At 39.3% G+C, this 19,513-nt stretch overlaps 1 protein-coding gene across 1 annotated transcript in view; it reads left to right on the forward strand.

Annotated features, from left to right (window-relative positions):
- Positions 1-19,513, forward strand: part of PHF21B (PHD finger protein 21B) — a 132,473-nt gene that overhangs the window by 83,606 nt on the left and 29,354 nt on the right. The window contains exon 4 of the mRNA XM_059472906.1: positions 14,195-14,287. Coding sequence (XP_059328889.1) covers positions 14,195-14,287 — 93 coding nt within the window. The remainder of the gene's footprint in view (positions 1-14,194; positions 14,288-19,513) is intronic.

Here is a 19,513-nt window from a genome sequence, read left to right on the forward strand (position 1 = left end):
CACCAGCACAAAAAAAAAAAATGGACACAATTAAACAATAAAACCTCTTGCTGCTCCAAAGAGATGCCAAACTCAGGAAGCCCCTCCATGGGCTGCAGCTCAGCTCACTCAGTCTCTGTCAGCCCCTCCAGGGCTGGAAATGCCCCGGCCCAGGCCCGGCCCGGTGCCCACAGCTGGAGCTGCCGGTGCTCTGCTGGGTGTTCTGTGCAGAGCAGGGTTAAACAGGCCCAAGGAAAGGCCCAAGGAAAAGAAAAAACACAGTCCAGGGAACTTCTCTGCTTCAGCTAGTCAAAAACTAACTAAAGGCAAAGGAGAGCCCTGTCCTGCTGTCTGTCCGTCCACAGACAACACAATCCAGGAGCAGGATGGAGCAAGTGGGGTTCCTGAAAACAAACTCTGCACTTTCTCTCTCTCCTCCTTGCTCTCAGAACCATCTTAAAGGTGCAAAACTTATTTCTGGGCCAAACAGAGGATACAAGCATAATAAAGTCACCCCAGGACAGAATAATAATGAAGAAAACCACCCAGAGAGTAGGAACTCCAAGGATTTACCACTCCACTCACCATCCAGTGATCAGTGCTTGCCATTGGGGCCCAAGTTTTAACTCTACCATTAGAATGTTCTAAAGAACATGGTAATTTTAGGAAATGGGTTATAGAGTGTGTGTGACAGATTCTGCTTGTATCTGCACCCTCTTAGTTGCAGGTTCATTAAGGGAGGTTCATTAATTTACTCCATATTTAAATGTGGGTATCTAACAGCAGGATTTGGCCTTACTACTCTGATATATACAGCATAAAAGCACTTTAAAATTTGTATTTCTTGCTAAATAGCATAAAATTACATCCTTTCAGGTTAATTAAACCATTTCTCAATGCTGGTTGCTGTTGATGGTATATTTAAATGTCAGACTCACAATAAGCACTTATGCTTCCTGATGATAAATGGCTTCCTTTTACAATATCCCGTATGTGTCAATGCATCCAAAGCACGTGGATTTCTTTTCTGCTCAATCTGCATTCCCATTTGGTCTGCATTAGGGTTCAGACACCCAAAGACTGAATAAAGACTGAAAAGACAACATTCAGGAACTGAATAAAACCTCATCAGGCCCTATATAGTATTCATTACCCAGCCAAAAATTTTCAATGAAGGCAACAGAATATTCAGCAGGAAAGGGTAGGTAAAAGTGGATTTACACTGACTGTCAGATACTTTGTTGTAAAAATCTGAGAGCAACTTTTCCAAATTTATTTCTGTGGGAACTGGCAAACAAACACCCTGCTGGAAGAAAATGAATGACCAGGGAATGTGGGGTTGATAAGGAATGGTGTCAGGATGGGTTCTTGTTTGGGGATCCAAATGATGATTTATTGAAAACAGGATACCACTTTTAACACAGTTTAGAGACAAGAACCCAGATGGGCGAGGGTCCAGGATTATATGTGGGATAAGAGGGGATGGTTCAGAGGATCAGGGTCCAATGGGAGTAGGGCAAAATGGTGCAAGGTGTGGTTAAAAACAGGGGAGAGCCTTTGGGGATTGACTGGGCAGAGCAATGTGACAAATCAGGGCCAATGGGGATTCAGGGAAGGGAGAACAGTCGAGCAGATATACAAAAATGGAAATAGGGGCTGAACAGGGGGCAGGGCCAATGGGACACCACAACTCACAGGGAATTAACATAAGAATGCAGAGGCTTGTGGGAAAGAGGCTTTTCTCACCCTGACTTTGGGGTGCATTGTTTATTGTAAGGCCTCCAAAGTTGAGGAATGGTTTAGTCACTGATTCTTTGGCCTCCAGAAGGGAATAATTGTGAGTCCCAGTTTCTGGAGACCAGACAATGGTTGTTGTCTTAGCATTTGTGTCACTGAACATCCCATGTGCAGATCCATGTGCAGTGGGGTGTAGGAATGGACATGCTGCTAAGTATTTGTGGAATGGATTTTCTTCCTGTGAGTGTCTGAGAAGTGTCTCAACTGAGCAACACAAGCAGAGGGAGATTAACTGAAAACTGCTTTAGTTTTGTCAGTGGTTCCTGGTCCTGCAGAAGAATGATGGAGCTGTCAGCACGTTTGTATTTCCTTATAACCAGAAGTACTTCATTGTCCTGTCTATAGAGAACCAAACAGAAGAGACCAGGTTAAAGGAGGGAAATGCAATTGCTCCAATTTCATGCCTTTTCTTGGGAGCAATTCTAAATGCCTATAAAATAAAGTCTTAAAATTTAGGAAGATAAAAATGTAGAAGCATGGGCAGCAGGGGAGGGGGCTTTTCTGCCCCTCTGCCCTGCTCAGGTGAGATCTCACCTGCAGAGCTGCCTCCAGCCCAGGAACCCAGCATAGGAAGGACCTGGAGCTGCTGGAGCAAGTCCGGAGGAGGCACCAAGATGATCAGAGGATGGAGCAGCTCTGCTGTGATGAAACCCAGGGAGAATCCAGATTGCTCAGCCTGGAGAAGAGAAGCTTTGCAGGGACTTAATTGTCTGAAGGAACCAACAAGGAAGGTGAAGACAGAGTTTGGACAGGGGTGTGGAGTGACAGGACAAGGGACAATGGCTTCAAACTGACAGAGGGTTAGATGAGATACAGGGAAGAAATTTTCCCCCGTAAGGGTGGGTGAGGCACTGGCTCAGGTTGCCCAGAGGAGCTCTGGCTGCAGTATCCTTGGAAGTGCCCAAGGCCAGGCTGGATGGGACTGGGAGCAGCCTGGTCTGTGGAAGGTGTCTTTGCCCATGGCAGGAGGTAGGATGGGGTGAGCTTTAAAGGTCTTTTCCAACCCAACCCTTCCTGGAATTCTGTGATTCTGTGAATATATAGGCAGTCCCCTTATGGAAGTTTCTGTGGTATTTTCATACATCTTTATATATTATCCATACAAACAAAATTCTGAGTCCCTTACTCTGATGCTGAGGGTTTGTAGCACATGATTGTTTTGACGTTAATCAGAGTAGCTCCCGTGGAGAGCTTTGGTTCACTTCAGAATTGCAAAGAACGCTCTAAAAATGATAACACACTGTAGCTATTTCATTGTAACTGGAGGCTGTCTGTGCTTCACAGAAATTATCAGTCAAGCATTCCTGAAAATGTCAGAATTTTCAAGTTATTTCTATTTAAAATGGAGGACCAAGAATGTGAGGGGATGGATAGAAAATTTGAGGGCTGTGTGATTCAAACTTGAAGTGCAGTTTGTAATAGTGAAAGATGATCAGCTTTGGGGCTGGAGAAGTCATCTCCTAGGTATTTTTCTAAATTACGGGATGCATAAATAGGTCTACTTATTCTACATATGCCATTACTTTAATAAAAGGCACCACTTAAGGAAATGAAAGGCTTTGGAATATTGCTAAATGTCTTAGTTCCATTTATAGTTTAAAGGTGAGGTTTTCCCATTATGTTCAGAGTTTGTGACATAGTTGAATAATTTGCAGGAATCTGTTTGATACCAGACTGCAAATTCTGTATTTTCCTCTTTCAATGTTCATATTGTAAATACAGGCATGATAAGATCTCCTATTGGTGTTCTAAGTATATCAGGATTTGGCAATTGGTCTGCTGCTAATCTCACAATGTGCATTTGTGTCTATATTGAAATTGATTGGAAAAATGTATCAGGAAATACTGATCTTCAGCTATTTCATGTATAAATGTGGAGGGGTTGGTGAGAGGGATGAGTGAGACAGTAGATGCTGTAAACACAGAGTGCTGATGGATACTCAAGTAGTAAATAGAACTATCTTAGAAGTAACTCCTGACAGTAATAAGGGCAGTAATTCTATTTCATCTATGGATTTAATGAGTAGATAATAAACTTGTTTCACTTCGCAATATAAGTGGTGTTTATGTTATATTAATATTTATTAGTACTTATTGATGCTAGGGTTTAGTTGTTCTCTTTTCCTCACATCACAGCTATTTCATTAAAATTCAAGTTAAATTGCTACACAATAAGCAATTAAAAGTGTTTGTGTGTGTGAGAGAGAGAAGGAAGTAATCTGTGTGTGGAGATATTCCTATGGAGAAGGACAGACCCTCCCTGACAAGAGAGTTGTGCTCCAAGTGATGGATTCTGTTTGCGCTAGTTAAAAAATTTGGTTCTTTGAATGCATATTTCAACCCACAGGCACTGTTTTGCTGTTCATATAAGAGTGGCTTGGATGGGTTTCCTGCCTTTTCACGGGGTGTTTGTGTATCCCTTGCTTTGACTGTGGGCAGTGCCTCTTCAGGGGTGGGATTGTGCACTATGTTAAATGGCCTTTTTGTGTGACATGTGAAGGACTGCCAACTTGGAGGGTAATGTGAGTCACAAAGTGCCTGATCCAAATTTAACCAAATTTGTTCATCTCTAAATTTAGAGAATAGCTGAATGGCAAGACAGATATATTTCAGTTTCCATCAGTGACAAGGACAGAGTGTTGGCGGATGCCTGTTAAAAGCTATAGGGTGTGTTTTTGATACTCATATATGTGTGTATGGGTGGGAAAAGACTGGTTACTTTTAGTTATCATGAGCCTGTTTCTTCTTTGGCTGCTTTTAAATCACTCTTGGGCTTGATGTTTCTTCTGGGCAGACAATTCTATTGCAGATGGTATGCTGTGGTCTTGAGTCGTGTTTTTGTCCTCTTGAGTAGAAAGACTTGCATTGGAATTGGATTTTTGTCATTATGAAAACTGAAATATAAACCCTTTTAAAATAAGGCAGGCACCAGGCAAGGTAAGACAAACCAAACTTCTTTTTGTTGATCTTACAATCAGGCATCAATATCAGTGATTTCAGAAAACTATTTCAAGTTTATCCTCTATTTGAGCATAACCCTGAGTTAACATGTATATAATTCACATGTCTTCAACAACATTAGTCATATCCATGTATGAGTTAATATTTCCCTGCTTTTCTGTGCTGGGGTCTTAATCTTTTGACTGTTTTAATTCTTTGGCTAAATATTGTCCTTGGAGATTTGACAAGTTAAGGCAAGACCATCCCCTCTGCTTTTGTGCAAGGCATTTTGTTAATGGGTATGATTGTTTCTGTGGGGGGTTTTCTCCATGAGATCTTTATTAAAGGCATTTATTTAGCCTCTTTTTCTTATTTTATTACAACCCCAGTTCAATGACTTGTGTCATCAAATTTGCACATGTAGGATATTGCAAACAATTTGATTGTTGCATCCCTCACTGAATCAAGCAATGATACTGCTTGGGTTGGAGATGTGTTTCTTTTTATTTGCAGGATCACTGCAATAGCAGTGACTGAATAGGTAATACCAGAATGTGAATGACAGCTTTGATAGAACTAAAGCAACATCGTGCTTCCTGTAGTTTGCTGAACTGGTAATGATGATTTAAGGGTTTTACCTGAAATATTTACTATCCTTCTGGGTGTGAAATAAACCCACAAGTCAGCGTTGTTTAATTTAATATAATATTAATTTTTCTTTGAATAATCTCTTAGTACACTAAGATTTTTTTAAAGAAGGATATTGTAGACTAGCAGTAATAAGAATACTGTAGAAATTTGACAGAGATGCTTCATGGATACTATGATTTTAGAAGACTGTGTATGGTAATTAGTTAGCATTTGCTCTAATGAAACCCCACAAACCAATCTGGTGTTTTCACTTTTTTTTTAGGGTGAAACATTATATTATTTTCCCTCACACTTGACTTTTCACAATATAAGCCAATCCTCCATATTCTGTCGACATGTAGTTTTTAACCTTTCCTGTAATATGAGAAATTAGATATTGCATTTGTTATTATTGCTAGAAAAGGACAGCCCAAACTCCCTAATCAGTATGAGAAGATAAAAAGCTCCAGGTTTCTGGTGTATTTGTGGATTTGAGTGGGTTTCAAAGCCAGAGTAAGTGGCTTTGAACCATCGCTATGATGGCTCAGAATTGTCAAGTCTTGAGGAATATGAGCTCTAACTCTCATTCTTCTAGCCTGAATCCAGAAATTGGTTTTGAATTTAGAAGTTATTACATGAATTTAGAAGTTATTACATGCAGAATTAATTTATATTTGGCATATCATGACGTGTTTACACTTCAGTAAGTTTAAGTTTATAGGCCTTAATAACACAGTATTTCTCAGCAAATTCTATGAGCATTGTCAAATGTGTGAGTTTGGAACATCTCCACTGAAGTCAGGTCTAGAGAAGCTTTATTTGTACCAGAAGAATTAATCTATATCACTAGCATGTCTTTCACTATTTTCCTAATGACTGTACAATAGGCTTGGCAAGCTATTAGTGGTTTTTGTTGTTGTTATTATTACTGCTATATTTTCTTTTAAAAGGGATGTTTTCATACTGTAATCTTCACATCCTGCAGCTGTGGTAGGACAGTGGTGCTTCAGTAGCTGCTGGGTCTGTTGGAGATTTTCACTCCTGCCTGAGCTCACTTGAGGGAGAGGTGTGAAACTGCTTTGTGTGACACTGTTCATACATTTTCCCTTTACTTGGGAATATTTCTGCAAACTGTGAATGCAGACTAAGTAATTTGAAAACATTAGTCATTAAAAACCAGATCAACTTGGAACAGCTGAGTAGTTAAACAGAAAACCTTTTATGAATCATCTGAGCAAGAGACTATAGGTGTGATCACAGATGCTGAGTCTTGCTTCAACTCATTGGCATTATGCTCATTTGTGCAGGAGGTGGAGATTTAATTAGTTAAATATGGTTTCTGAATAAGGCTACAAATCACAGAACAGGTATGTGCATGCTAATGCATTTAGCACACCCAAACTTTCTTTTTTTCTTTTTTATTTTATTTTGATGCAGAAATTCACAGTGTGGTCTAATGCCTGTGGAAAAATCCTAATAAAAATAATTTATACTTATATATAAAAAATATTTTTATAATATATTTAGAAATATTTTATAAATCTTTTGATTGAAAAATGGTGCATTAGAAAAAAGCTACTGACCAGTAAATACTATGGTGCAAATTGTGTTTAGGAATAGGCATTTGGCACAGATGTCTCCTTGTGTAAGTAATCAATGGGATTTCTGAAACAGGGAAAAATGTGGGCTGTATTCATTGTGTTTTCCTTTTTCCAGAAAACATACCTACAGTGTGTTCAGAGTTTGTATTTTTCAGTCCACCCAGATGGCAATGTGCAAGTGGCAAGAAGTAGAGGTAGTGGTTTGAAAATCCCATGGTAAAAGCAGAGATAAATTTGGTTTGTTATATTAATATAATTCATATAATAATATATTTATTTATTTATTATATTGAATATTAAATATTGTTTATTTATTTCTTCTCTGGAAAGCCTGAGAAACGCAGGAAAAGCAGAACATTGCTTGCTTCATCTCTGCATATTCTCTTCTGATACCTACATGAGATGTGTTACCACCTTGGGCTTCCTTGCAAATGAGTGGTGATGAAAGGGATGAGTACAAAAACCTCAGCAATAACTAAGAATTTGGTTTTCAAAGCAGGTGTGGAATTTAAGGTGATGCTTTGCCTCCTACTGCTTGTGCCTACCCCCATGCAGAGAGAGCTGTTCCAGGACAAAAGTCTGAGCCATTAATAATTGGCTGTAAAGAAAGTTGTTTTAAATAGTATTTTTGGTGCCCAAAGAAAGGATAGTTTCAAAAATATTGATGTTTTGAAAAAGCAACAGGACCTATGTTTTCAATTGTCTACTTCATAACAATCATAAATTGCATATGCAAACATGATTAATGAATTCTGAGTAAAGGGAAAGGAAGTGGGGAGAACAAAAACTTTTTAAAACCTGTAAACCTTTAAATTTCTATGAAATTCCAATTAAATTACTGTTTACACAAAATATGTATCTGAAGTAACAGCCTCTTTAGAATACCATGAAATGTGAAACTGATACCTTATTCCATCAGTTTATTGGAAATACCATGCAAAGTGATTTCACCAGATTTTGGAGAATGAAAAATTATTTCCGTTGATTTTTATGCAAGTTGAGTCTAGAAGGAAAGAAAAAATATGTATCTGAACATGTCTTAGAGGAGCATCAAAGTTATGTCCAAAGGCCTGTTGCTTTTATTGGTGGACTCTGAAAACATGATCATATTCAGATGTTCAGGTGAGCTAGAGAACAGCAGTTATCCAGGATTTGTGAGGAAAGGGGCAGCAAGTTTTAGGTCAAATCAACTTGGAGGCTGCACACAGTGCTTGGCATTTATATAAAGCAAGCTTGATGTTGAATGCAGCATTCCAGTTGTAAAATGGATGTAGAATGGGTAAAAAACCCCTGCAATTACTTCAGCAATGATCCATTCAGGTTAAGAATTTTCGTCTTTGCTGTTGCCATAGCAATCTGTTCCCCTGTCACTAGCACATTAAAAATCCATTCTGTAAAACTGTTGTTGCCAATATTGAACACATAACAGACAAAAAGATTTTTTTTTAATAGCTTAGGTTCAACACGAAGAAGACTTAGATCTTAAAAAGATGCATATGTTCTTTAAAAAGAAGAAGATTAGTATTTCCATAATTCATTGCAGGAACACAGTATTTGTACTGCAGTATTGAGGTCAGTATAAAATAATTTGCAAATAATCCAACAATGTACTGTCAGTTGAGCTCAAATAATTGAACTGTTCAGCTGAGATACAACAAACCCATATGTTCCAGAGTTAAACTCTTATTTTGGTAACATGCTGTAGAACTGAATGTGTCTTTAACCTTCTGTTGCTGGTTGAGTCTGATTCTCTTCAGTGATTGACTGGAGTGATTTTATCCTGGTGTAATTCTGGAGTGGGAGACCAGTTATGTCTCCTAACAGCTTTACATCTGTGATGTAATCTTAAACTGCTCATGGACACAAGCTCTGCAATGAGTTTGTACAGATAATTAATTGTAGCAATAAGTCCTTAAGCATTTGTTACTACATCTAAAGGAGGGGGGAAGGCAATTTATTATTCAAAATGACCATAGCAATGGTTTCACAAATGTAGGTACCCAAACTCAGTAAAATGCAAATATTTTTCAATAGAGATACAATATGTAGATACATACATATATGTGTGTGTGTGTGTGTATTCATTCAGGACTGAAAGGCAAAAGCTTGTTTAAATCACAAATGGTCCTAGATTTGAAAACTCAGGCATTGACTAAATAAGTCATAACATAATAGCTGGAAACTGAATATATGGCCCTTAGTCTGATCACTGATAATGTAGTTTTCATCTTTGTTTCCACTGCAGCATTCTTTTATCCTCTGAGCATCTCTAGACTTCATGCTTTGAATTCTTATTCTCTGCCCATGCCATACTTCTTTGTTTCACTTTTTATGTCTTCCACTTGCTACTCTCCTCACACTTCTATACCTCAGTTGTCTTTGAGAGCCTTTATCCTGGGATGGAGTTGATTTATTGCAGGAGAATCATAGGAGGTTCACAGAATATTCTGAGTTGAAAGGGACCCACAAGGATCATTGAATCCAACTCCTGTTGGTTACTCATGTAGTTACAATGCAGGGCATTAATAGAAATGGCAGTGATAAGTCATCATCCTTAATAACTGCATTTGGCAATATCTCTTAAATTTTTCATTTTCTTTTGGTTGAATGGGAGGAACTGTTTTTTGTTGTTTATTTTTCTTTTTATGCAACTGTATCCTCTTGTTTGGGGACTTGGGCTGGTTTTCCTATTTTAAGTTATTCCTGTTATTTTAGTGAATAAACTGGCCAGTGAAAAGGATGATTTCCTTTGGGTCCCTTCACTTCTTTTTGCAATTTGAATGTGACCCTTTGGAAGGTGCTGCTGGATGACATTTACCCAACAGGGATTGCAGGTCCCCTCCACAGTGGGCCTGCTGCATTCCTGTCTGAGAGCACCTGTGGATTGCTGAATAAAACCATGTCCCTGACATGCCAGATCCCTGTCTGCCCGTGGAGGTGGCTGGAGACAGGAGCTGGGAAATATCTTGTGTCCCAGTCACATGTGTTCATTATCCAGTAACTCTGCGCTGAGGGATGGAGTGGTTGAGCTTTCTGTCCCAGTCCAGGGATGGAGGTTCAGGTAAGAGTTAGCAAAAGATCATGAGCTCCCAAAATGCTTCTGGATGTAAAGTTTAGTGAATTAGACAGTAGGAAATACACTGGATGTATTTGTTCTTATTCGAAAAAAAACCCCAACTGTATAAAGTAATGTCTGATTTAAATGCATACAATCAAACCTGAGGCAAAGTGAAATTTGGCTTTTCACTTCCCCATCCCTTCACATTATAGATGTTTCAGGGAGTCACCAGAAAAGCCCTAGACAAAGGAGAGATTCAGAAATATCTTTGACTTTTATGGACCTTTTCATTAAAATGCTTAGAGCTGTAAATGTAGAAATAAGAAATTCATTTATCTTTACAAAAGTGCTGCTATTCGGCACTCCTAAAATAGTCTTTTAAATTATTGTTTCTGCTTGTATCAATAAATCCATACAAAATGCTTAAAGGTCAAGCATTTCCAGAAAAGATGTCTTTTCAGCTTGTTAATTAGGAGTTTATAAGAATGTGCACAACCTTGCTCTTTGGATAAACTGGAAAAGAAGAAGGAGAAAAGAAAAAGGTCCCCATGGATAAAAACGATAGTGTGGAATTAGTGAGTGGCAAGTCTTTGCTCCATCAGTCTCACCATGGCCTGGACAGTCAGGGCATGAAAACAGGTGGCTCTGCTAACAGGAGGAACAAAAGTTTATTTTTCTGTTTGTTGGGGAGATATCTTGATTAGTTACCTCCTGAAGCTGAGGGCCCAGCTTGAGCTGATGTATGAAGGGGAGTGTGAACAGGATTTGATATGTCATAGCCTGAGCCATGGGAAATTTGTACAGCTCTCATTGTGTGGCCAAAGGCATCAGATAAAGACACTTGTGTTTTTATTTCCCATTTACTTCCTTGTTTATGTACAACTTGAACAAGAACAAAGCAGTGTAAATTGTACCCAGAGACAAACTGCCCACCCACCCATTCTGGCACCTCCTTCATTGCAGAGAGCACAACTGGGGTTCCCTGTTTCATACTTCACTTCTTTCACCCATCATCATGGAGACATCCTGGTCTGCCTAAAAATTAGGCCATTTGGATGGAGGTCTCCATGCATGGATGAGATGAAGTTAATCAGTCACATGGATTAAACACTGGAATTTCCACCTGCACAAAGTCTAGCCCTGACCATTATCATTTCACCTCTAAATCTAGATTTTTTTAATCACTAAAAGGGAGACAATAATACTGACCTCGGCAAACATAAGAGATGAAATGTGTTACAGGAAAAGTACAGAGGTCATTGAATTCTTGAGTAGCTGGAGCCATTTATTGCCCAAGCTGGAAAGGAGTAACAAAACAATGTAAATAGTGAAAAATAAAATAGATTCTTACATCTCTCCCTATCTGAACATACTGTAGTGCTGATATTAACATGAAATTGAAGTTCTGATTTTTTTCCTTGGCTATATGATTTCTATACTGAGATTGTTTCCTTGAATATTCAATGACAGATCCTTACTATAAAATCATTTGTAAAGGGAAGGTTGCATCTTTGTCACTGAAAATTTCATAACTTAAGAGTGCCATTATTTGGTTTTGTACTTTTGTGTTTGCTGCAGAACTGCTCCTTCAGGAAAATAAATCCGATTAAATTTTTGAAAGTGCAGGTGACAGAAGTGACAGTAGTTCCTTTCTCTGCTACCGACAGATGATTCCTCCTGACTCTGCCTTCCAGTGAAACTGAGGAAACAGTGCAGAGTAGTTTTGTGGTGTTTCTTGTTTGTTCTCTCATTTCTTTTGTCTCAATCATTCACTGTTTTGAAACCTGAACCGTAATTGGCCCAGTGAGGCACCCAGGGGCTGACATGACCTCCTTCCTCACAGGACAGACAGTCATTCTGTTCTGGATACTTGGTTGGATTTTATTTCCTGGAGATATTTAAAGTAATACAAGAGAAGAGCTTTTTTGCTCAGACATGGAGTTTACTGTGTATCTTAACAATTGATAACTCTATCTTACTTAACATCTCAGTAATTTGACTCTTATCTTTATAATCAATTTCCAATTTCATTCAGTGTCAGCTCTTTGTATTTTAATGGCATCACAGAATCATTAAGGTTGGAAAAGACATCCAAGATCATCAAGTGTAGCCTTGGACTGAACACCACCATGCCAACCACCATGTATTTTGTTGTCCAGTTTGGAAATCTTTGCAAATCCTTGTGTACCTGTAGGAATATCAGAATGTGTGTTTGCAAGGTCAGAGGCAGCAGCCTTTAAAGTACAACTTTCCAGAAGGCAGAACTTTTTGTTTAACTTTCTGTAGAGGGTATCTATGCAGCCCAGGAGAAGTAGTGATGCCCCTGGTACTTCCAATTAGACCTTGGACATCACTGGTGGTGAAAGAAATCTCATTTGGGACAGTAGGAAAATATAGATCCTACTTGTAATAAGCTTTCTGTAGCATGAGTTGGAAAGTTCACTTTGGTATTTACCCTAAAAAATCTGAATCTGGTGAATTGATTACAGTTTATGCCAATATTAAGCAGGAAGTTGTGATAAGTCTAATAAATGCCCACAGCAGCAGGTGCCAGCTCAATTTCTCCTTCTCCCCAGACTGCAGTGGTTCATCATGGTATTCTTGCTGATGTGTGAGGGCAATGAAGTTGTTTAATCAGATCCTTCCCCTTATTTTTAGTCCCTGTATCACCCTATAAGGAAACTGTGGCAGAAATACCTCCTTCTGTTCCTCTCCCTGCTGCCAGATCTCTAATTTCTAAAGGAAGGTGCAATTTACTTATTTTATCATCCAGGGATGGAAATGCTGCTCTCTCTGCCCCCCTTCTCTTGGCTTGAGACAGAATTTTAATGGAGTATATTTTTCCATGGATAATCCAGGGCACTGGTAATCCACGAGTACTCAAGAAAAATTGTCTTGCATGTTTATAACTGTTCAGCTCTCCTTGTTGTTTTAATAGGCAAATTTTCAAATGTTAACCTTTCCCGAATATGCAGCATTACACCCCCAAATGTCTCTGACAGGAGTAGCAGAGGTAAAAATATAAATGCTGTAGGAGAAGTTTATTAAGAATATTCTGCCTGAATACACTTGTTATTTCTTATCAAACACTGGAGACAGAATGAAATAGACTGTTTTGCCACTCTGTGGGTGAGGTCTGAGGAGAACATATCAGTATGGATATGACACAGTTTCACTTTCCTTGAGCTGATTATGTTATAGTTTCTTTTCTACTGACAAATTTCATTACCAGATTGAGGTAATAATAGCATATTTTATCTTGCTGGCTGTGATCCACAGTTAAATTTAGAGAAATTCAGTTGAATCTATATTTTTCTCCTTATTAGCTATTTCTAACAGCCTGGTAAGATTTTCTGTTTGGTGACTAAGTGTCTCTTGCTGTTATAATGACAGTCATATGCTTGCTTTTATTTCTGTGTCATCCCAACAGTGATAACAAAATGCTGGATGAAAGTTACAAAACTTTGCCTTAAGAATATTGGCCAGTTAACCAAAGTATTTTTAGAACTTTTGGTTAGAAGCTGTGTCTTCCCCATCCCTGGAAATGTCCAAGGCCATATTGGATGGGGCTTGGAGCAACCTGGTCTGGTGGAAAGTGCCCCTGCCCATGTTGGGGGGTGAAATTGGGTGATCTTTAAGGTCCCTTCCAATCCAAGCCAGTCCATGATTTGGTGAAGTGAAATCAGGGATGAAAGACATTGAATGGGAAAAGTTAACTGTCTTCTTTACATATGTGGCCCAATCATAAATTTATAAGTTATCTGCTTGTTCCATCCTATCTTAAATAAGCTTTGAATAAATTTGGTGTTCAACTAAGAAAAGGGTGAGTAACAAAAATAAGCATGGATAGTAATAAATGCTGTGTTGGCCCAAATGGGTGTCAGCTGAATGTTGTGTGCTGTAGTAGATTTATAGGCAGCTTTCCATTTTAATAATTCAGTATTTACTACTTCCTGAGGCACAGCAAATATCTCTTTGTGACCCTGGCTACCATGAAATGCATCATTGTACCAATACACGTCACTGTGGTGCATTTCAGATCTATTTTGAAAACAGTTTGGTGCCTCCTAGAGAGCCTCCAGCCAGGGCAGCTGGGAAGGGAAAAAGAGCTGGAAGGGAACAGAGAGATTCTGTCTGGGAAACCTTTACAATTGTTTTAAGCTGTGTTCAAATGTTTTTCTTCCAACAGACTTTGGGAACTATCACTGCAGTGCCCATTAAGGTTCCTCAGGTCAGCTCCTTGCAGAGGTTGGCAGGACAAGGACCAGCAGTGCTACCTCAGGTACAAAATACACCTTCGAAAAGGGGGTTGTGTCATTTTGCACATATTCTCTGCTTCTGTCTACTGCCCAGGCCTGGGTGCATCAGCACACTGATTTTGCAGAGTTGTGTTTTTCTTCAGTCCATGAAAAAAAAAATTCTTCTGGGTGTGTACTGATGGCACAATGAAAAGCTATAAAATGTAATGCAGATTCATCGTGGGAAAGCAAAATACATATGAATGTGAAATGTAAATTTATGCCTTAAAGTTGAATCACAAACCAAAGAAGTGAAAATCTGCAATTCTGTAATTAAAAGAACTGGTGGAAGTGTTAACCTTCCTCTTCAAGATTTAACCCCATGTTCTGTTTCACTGACTTATTTGTCTTGTCTATCCCAGTACAAAGTTTTGTAACCAGCTAACCCAGGTGCCAGACTGAGGAAAGATTCTCTGAGCAAGAGTGAAAGGAGAGTTGCACTCACTGTTTTTTAAAATGTTTCAAAATGTGTTCTTTTCTGAACACCAATCACTGTTCCTATAACTATGCACTTTATTCCCCATTACAATCCTCTTTCTCAAAAATTTTGGATGTCATTTTCAATAGGCATTTTGCTGCAATTCTATGGTTTGCTGTTCACATTAATGATTATTAAGTATAAATATATTTCTCCCACTGTGGCCCTCACTGCACTGGTCCAGGAAAACTGGAAACTTCAGATGGAAATATAAAAATTCCAGGAAGCAAGGCCATGTGATACCACACAGGTGTTATGATAAAAACATCTTCTTCCTTGTAGTGTTGTGAAAACTAGCACCTAATAAAAAATTATTTTGGAAATTAAAGAAGCTCATATTATCTTCCAGTAGGAGCTGGAAATCATGCAGAATTAAATCCAGTCACAGTCCATGTCATCAGCTTTTATTCTTTTATTCATCAGACTTGGTCACTGACCAGGCTGGTCACTAACCTCCTTTTGTCGCCATAGGTGACAGGCAAGGCCCCACACCTTGCTCTGAGTTACTGGGACAGTCCTGCCATTCTAGGACTGACTTTTGGATAAGCAAATTCCCATCTCCTAAGCATACCAACAAGTTGAGTCCAGCTGGGTTTTGGCACCTGCTAAAACCTTTACTTTGTTTCCCCATGTAACATCAAATTACTGGGAGAGCAGAACCATATTCATCACTCTTCTACCAAGAATTTGGAATATTTCTCAGGGAACGAAAGCAGTGTCCAGACTCAGATGTTATCTATGGCTCAATATTGTTCTGGAAGGGATGGAACCTTCCTCAATGTCCGTCTCTGCCAAATCTAGTTGTGACAGTGAAGTTGTGACAAGTCTAGTTATGATAATGAAACCAGAGCAGCAAAGGCTTCTGTTTAGGCATAAATATTAGGCATAAATATTACCATGCTGGCTGGACAGAAAGAGAGGACTCATCAAATTTTGAGGCCTCATCATGTCTAAAGGGGTTTGATATATTTAACACTTTTGTGCTCCTCATCTTGACAGCCTCTTTTGATTTACCCCTATGCAAACAAAAACATACCACACAAGTAAAACGAGGCATTTAACAAGAGTTACATAAAATAATGCATACAGCTTCCTTCATTTTCCACATTAGTACAGATACTTGTCATTTGTTTTGTTCATTTAAATGGCTTTATGATATGACCCCCTGGAAGCTTTTCCATCTGGGAAATGAAGTTTCAAAATTTGCACATTCACAAATGGCAGCAAAATCCCATCGCTTAGAACTGCTAATTAAGTGGTGAGCAAACAAGCATTACTTATAAGTTCTTTGCACAATACAAACAATATTTTAGGCATTCATTATTTACCAAAACAAGCTTCTTTGGCTTGTTTTGTGTGTGTGGGGGGGTGGTTTGGTTTTTCTTTTTTCATTTGGGATTTTTTTGCTGCTTGTTTTTTTTCCTAATATGAAGGTATTTTTGCTTTCATCAAATAAGTGAGCTGTGATGTTTGAGAAGCTAATTCCAGATAGCCTTTCTCTTCTTACTTTGGTCTTTGGGGTCTCCAGCTGAGTAAGATGCTTTGAAACTGCAGACTCTCCACTGCACTCTAAGAAGAAAATCCTAGAGGTCCTCTGCTTAAACACTGTGGTACTCTGGAGCTATTCCTCTTCCTTATGGCACCATCTGCTCTAAGGAGGGAGTGGCATTCTCTCAGTTTCAGTTCCAATATCCAGCTGCAGAGCAAATATTCTGTTTATTTTAAACTGGTTTACAGACAAATCTAAGTCGCACTGTAGCCACCTAGAGGTAATGTGAAATGTGATTTTCTGTGCTTCAACAGGAAGATTTTAAGTGAAAAGGTGAAAATATTAAAATAAATCCCCTGTTTTATTGTCAGTAATTTGGGCCTAGTGCAATCTTCATTCAAATTAATGGAGAAACTGCGACATTTTGAATGGCAGTTAAATCAAATTACAATGCTATCTCTCTGACCTATCTTTCCAGTGCTGGTTGAAGGCACAGTTTGGGATGGCTTTGCTCATGACTCTGCTGCTTAGAGCAGAGCAGTGTCTGCATTGGAGGGATCACACAGGTTAGTGGTGAAAACAAACAGGTACTCACAGGGCCTTAGGTGAAATATGTGTGTTTCAGTCAACTCTGCCAAGTTCTGCTGTCAGACACTGCTTAGTTTTTATCTTTTGCAGTGACTTTATGTCTTAGGTTGGAAATGGGTGTTTGTATTCTATTCCTATCTGATGGGGCAGTTATCTTCTGTTAATTGGTCAGTTTTCTTTATCTCTTCCACAACCCATCCTCCCTCCTGGGAGATATCTTCTGTTAATGAGCCATTGAGTCCCACTGCATGGCTGATAAAATCCCAACATCCCATTGGGAGATGCTCCGCCCAGAGGGAGGAGCCAAGCATTCCTACCTGGATATAATCTGTAATTTGGAGGACTACAGCAGCTTTTTCCACTGGATTCCCAGAGGAGCAGCTCTTTCCCACTGGATTCTAAGGAAGACCAGGCCCATCTACACCACCACTGGATCTTCAGAGGAAAACTCCACCCTTTTACAGGATCCCTGCTCCAACAGAACCACCCCAGGCACTCGAGGAGGGCTGCAGCCGCCATTTCATTTGGGCTGCTACCCACAGGGTGTCAGGTCATATTCTGACTGTCAGTGTTGTTTTGTATTATTGCATTATTTATTTTATTTTTATTTTCATTTTTTCCTTAATGAAGTACTGTTATTCATGCTCCCATATCTTTGCTGAGAGCCCCTTAATTTCAAAATTATAACAATTTGGAGAGAGGGTTTTACATTTTCCCTTTCAGGGGAGGCTCCTGCCTTCCTCAGCAGACACCTGTCCTTTTAAACCTTGATACATTAACATTAATTCAGTAGGGTCTGAATGTGGTCACTTGTCTGCCCTGGGACAAGCTCTGTTATCTTGGTTTGTGTTTATTCTTCACTGGGTACCGTGTGAGCCCAGCCAGAGTCTCCACATGTTCCCAAATGTTAAAAACACAGTCCCATTTTAAAATTCCATGTCATAGCTCTCATGAAATTTCATCTCATAGTTCTCATAGTTTCATGTCACATTTCTACTGGTAGTTGCAGCTTCTCTTCACATGTGTACCAAACCCAGGTAGTGCTCCTGGCTTCCTTAGTAGTAGGGCTTCTGGAAGATTTCTTGGAAGGAAAACAACTCCTAGAGACAGAAATAAGTTTTTGGATGCCACTGTGTACTATAGAGGAAATAGGTTGGTCTGTGGCAAAGTTGGTCTGCTGCCCCCAATGCTGGGATGGCCCTTCCAGCAGCCACCTCCCTACACCTCAAAAGAAAAAAGAGGAATTGTACATGCTTTCTCTTTCTTAAATATGTCATCACAGAGGTATCACTAACTGTATCAATTGGCTTAGCAGTATGTCTGTTTTCAGAGCCAGACTGCAATTGGTTTGTCAGGCATGCAGGAAGATTCTAGCAGCTTCCCACAGAAAAATTACTTCTGTGGCTGGCTTCTTCCCTCCTCACCAAAAAATCCAAGCCATGTAAAACCAACCCACTATTCAAAACATTGATAACATTTTTAATAAAGAGCTCCCACCTGACTGCCTTATGCCAGCATCCACAAAAAGCAGAGCTGGCAGATTCCCACTCAAACATCCTTCTCAGCAAAACATCCATTTCTGTAGTATCAAGCAGAGATGAAGGAGAAGAAAACTAAATTAGATTGTTTTACCTTCTTAAAAAAACTGTCCAGGAGTTCTATTAGCTGCATGTCACCTCCTTTTCACATAAGTTGGCAGTCCATGACTAACAACTGAAATACCAAATCATGGCAGGTACACAGCACCTGGGAGATGCCTGATTGAGTGCGTGCAATTGGAACACATGTGAAAATACTGCTGTGTGACTCCTGGGTTGTGTTGTGTGTGAACTGAGACCAGGCTTTGTTTAGGGGCTTGTTGCAGTTCTGGCCTTGCTGACGTCTGCTCAGTTTTGCTATTGGTTTTGATCAAACTAATGTCTCTTCCCTGGTCTACTCCATCCAGAGTAGCAGGACTGAAAATGTGGGCTGGAGCTGCTCCTTGGGTTTTGCCCTGCATTTCACAATGTCCTTCTGTATATTCACAGGCTATATTCCAGGGATATGCTAAAGAGAGGTCTAAATTGTATGTGAACATGGGATTCACTTATTCTGGGTCATCTTGCCTGGGCTTTCTACAATGAGGAGTAACTTCTTTTTTATGTAGCCCTATCAAGGAGAAGGAAGAAAAGAAAGAAATCTTCCCTGTGGGAAGAAATAAACTATGTTTATTTTGACAGTGGTCCTAGACCAGGCTGAAGATAATAGGAGCTTATTGGGAAAGGAACTAAACTGAACTCAAGTATTTGAGTGAGTGGGGCAACCTGGATTTTAGGAAGTGTCATCGCTGTGAATTCAAGGAGAAATTTTTTTTTGTCTAATTTTTACTGATCAAAAAAGAAGAGGGAGGGAGTTGGTCCTCAGCTGGCATAAATAGACACAGCTTTATTGAACTCAGTGTGCATCTGTTCATTCTGGTGAAGGATATGATTACCCCATATTGCACTCATTTTATCAGCCATTGCTAATGTTTTCTGTGTAATCCTCTAAAATTTTCAAGAATGAAAGCTCTGGCTGCTGTTCCCAGCACTTTGCCTCTGTGACATATGAATTGTGCCAAATCCATTTTGAGTTTTTGTTTTCAAGCTCTGAGTACAAGGATGAAGTGAAAATCAA

The sequence above is a fragment of the Ammospiza nelsoni genome, chromosome 5, assembly GCF_027579445.1.
Source record: "Ammospiza nelsoni isolate bAmmNel1 chromosome 5, bAmmNel1.pri, whole genome shotgun sequence".
NCBI classification, from domain to species: Eukaryota; Metazoa; Chordata; class Aves; order Passeriformes; family Passerellidae; genus Ammospiza; species Ammospiza nelsoni.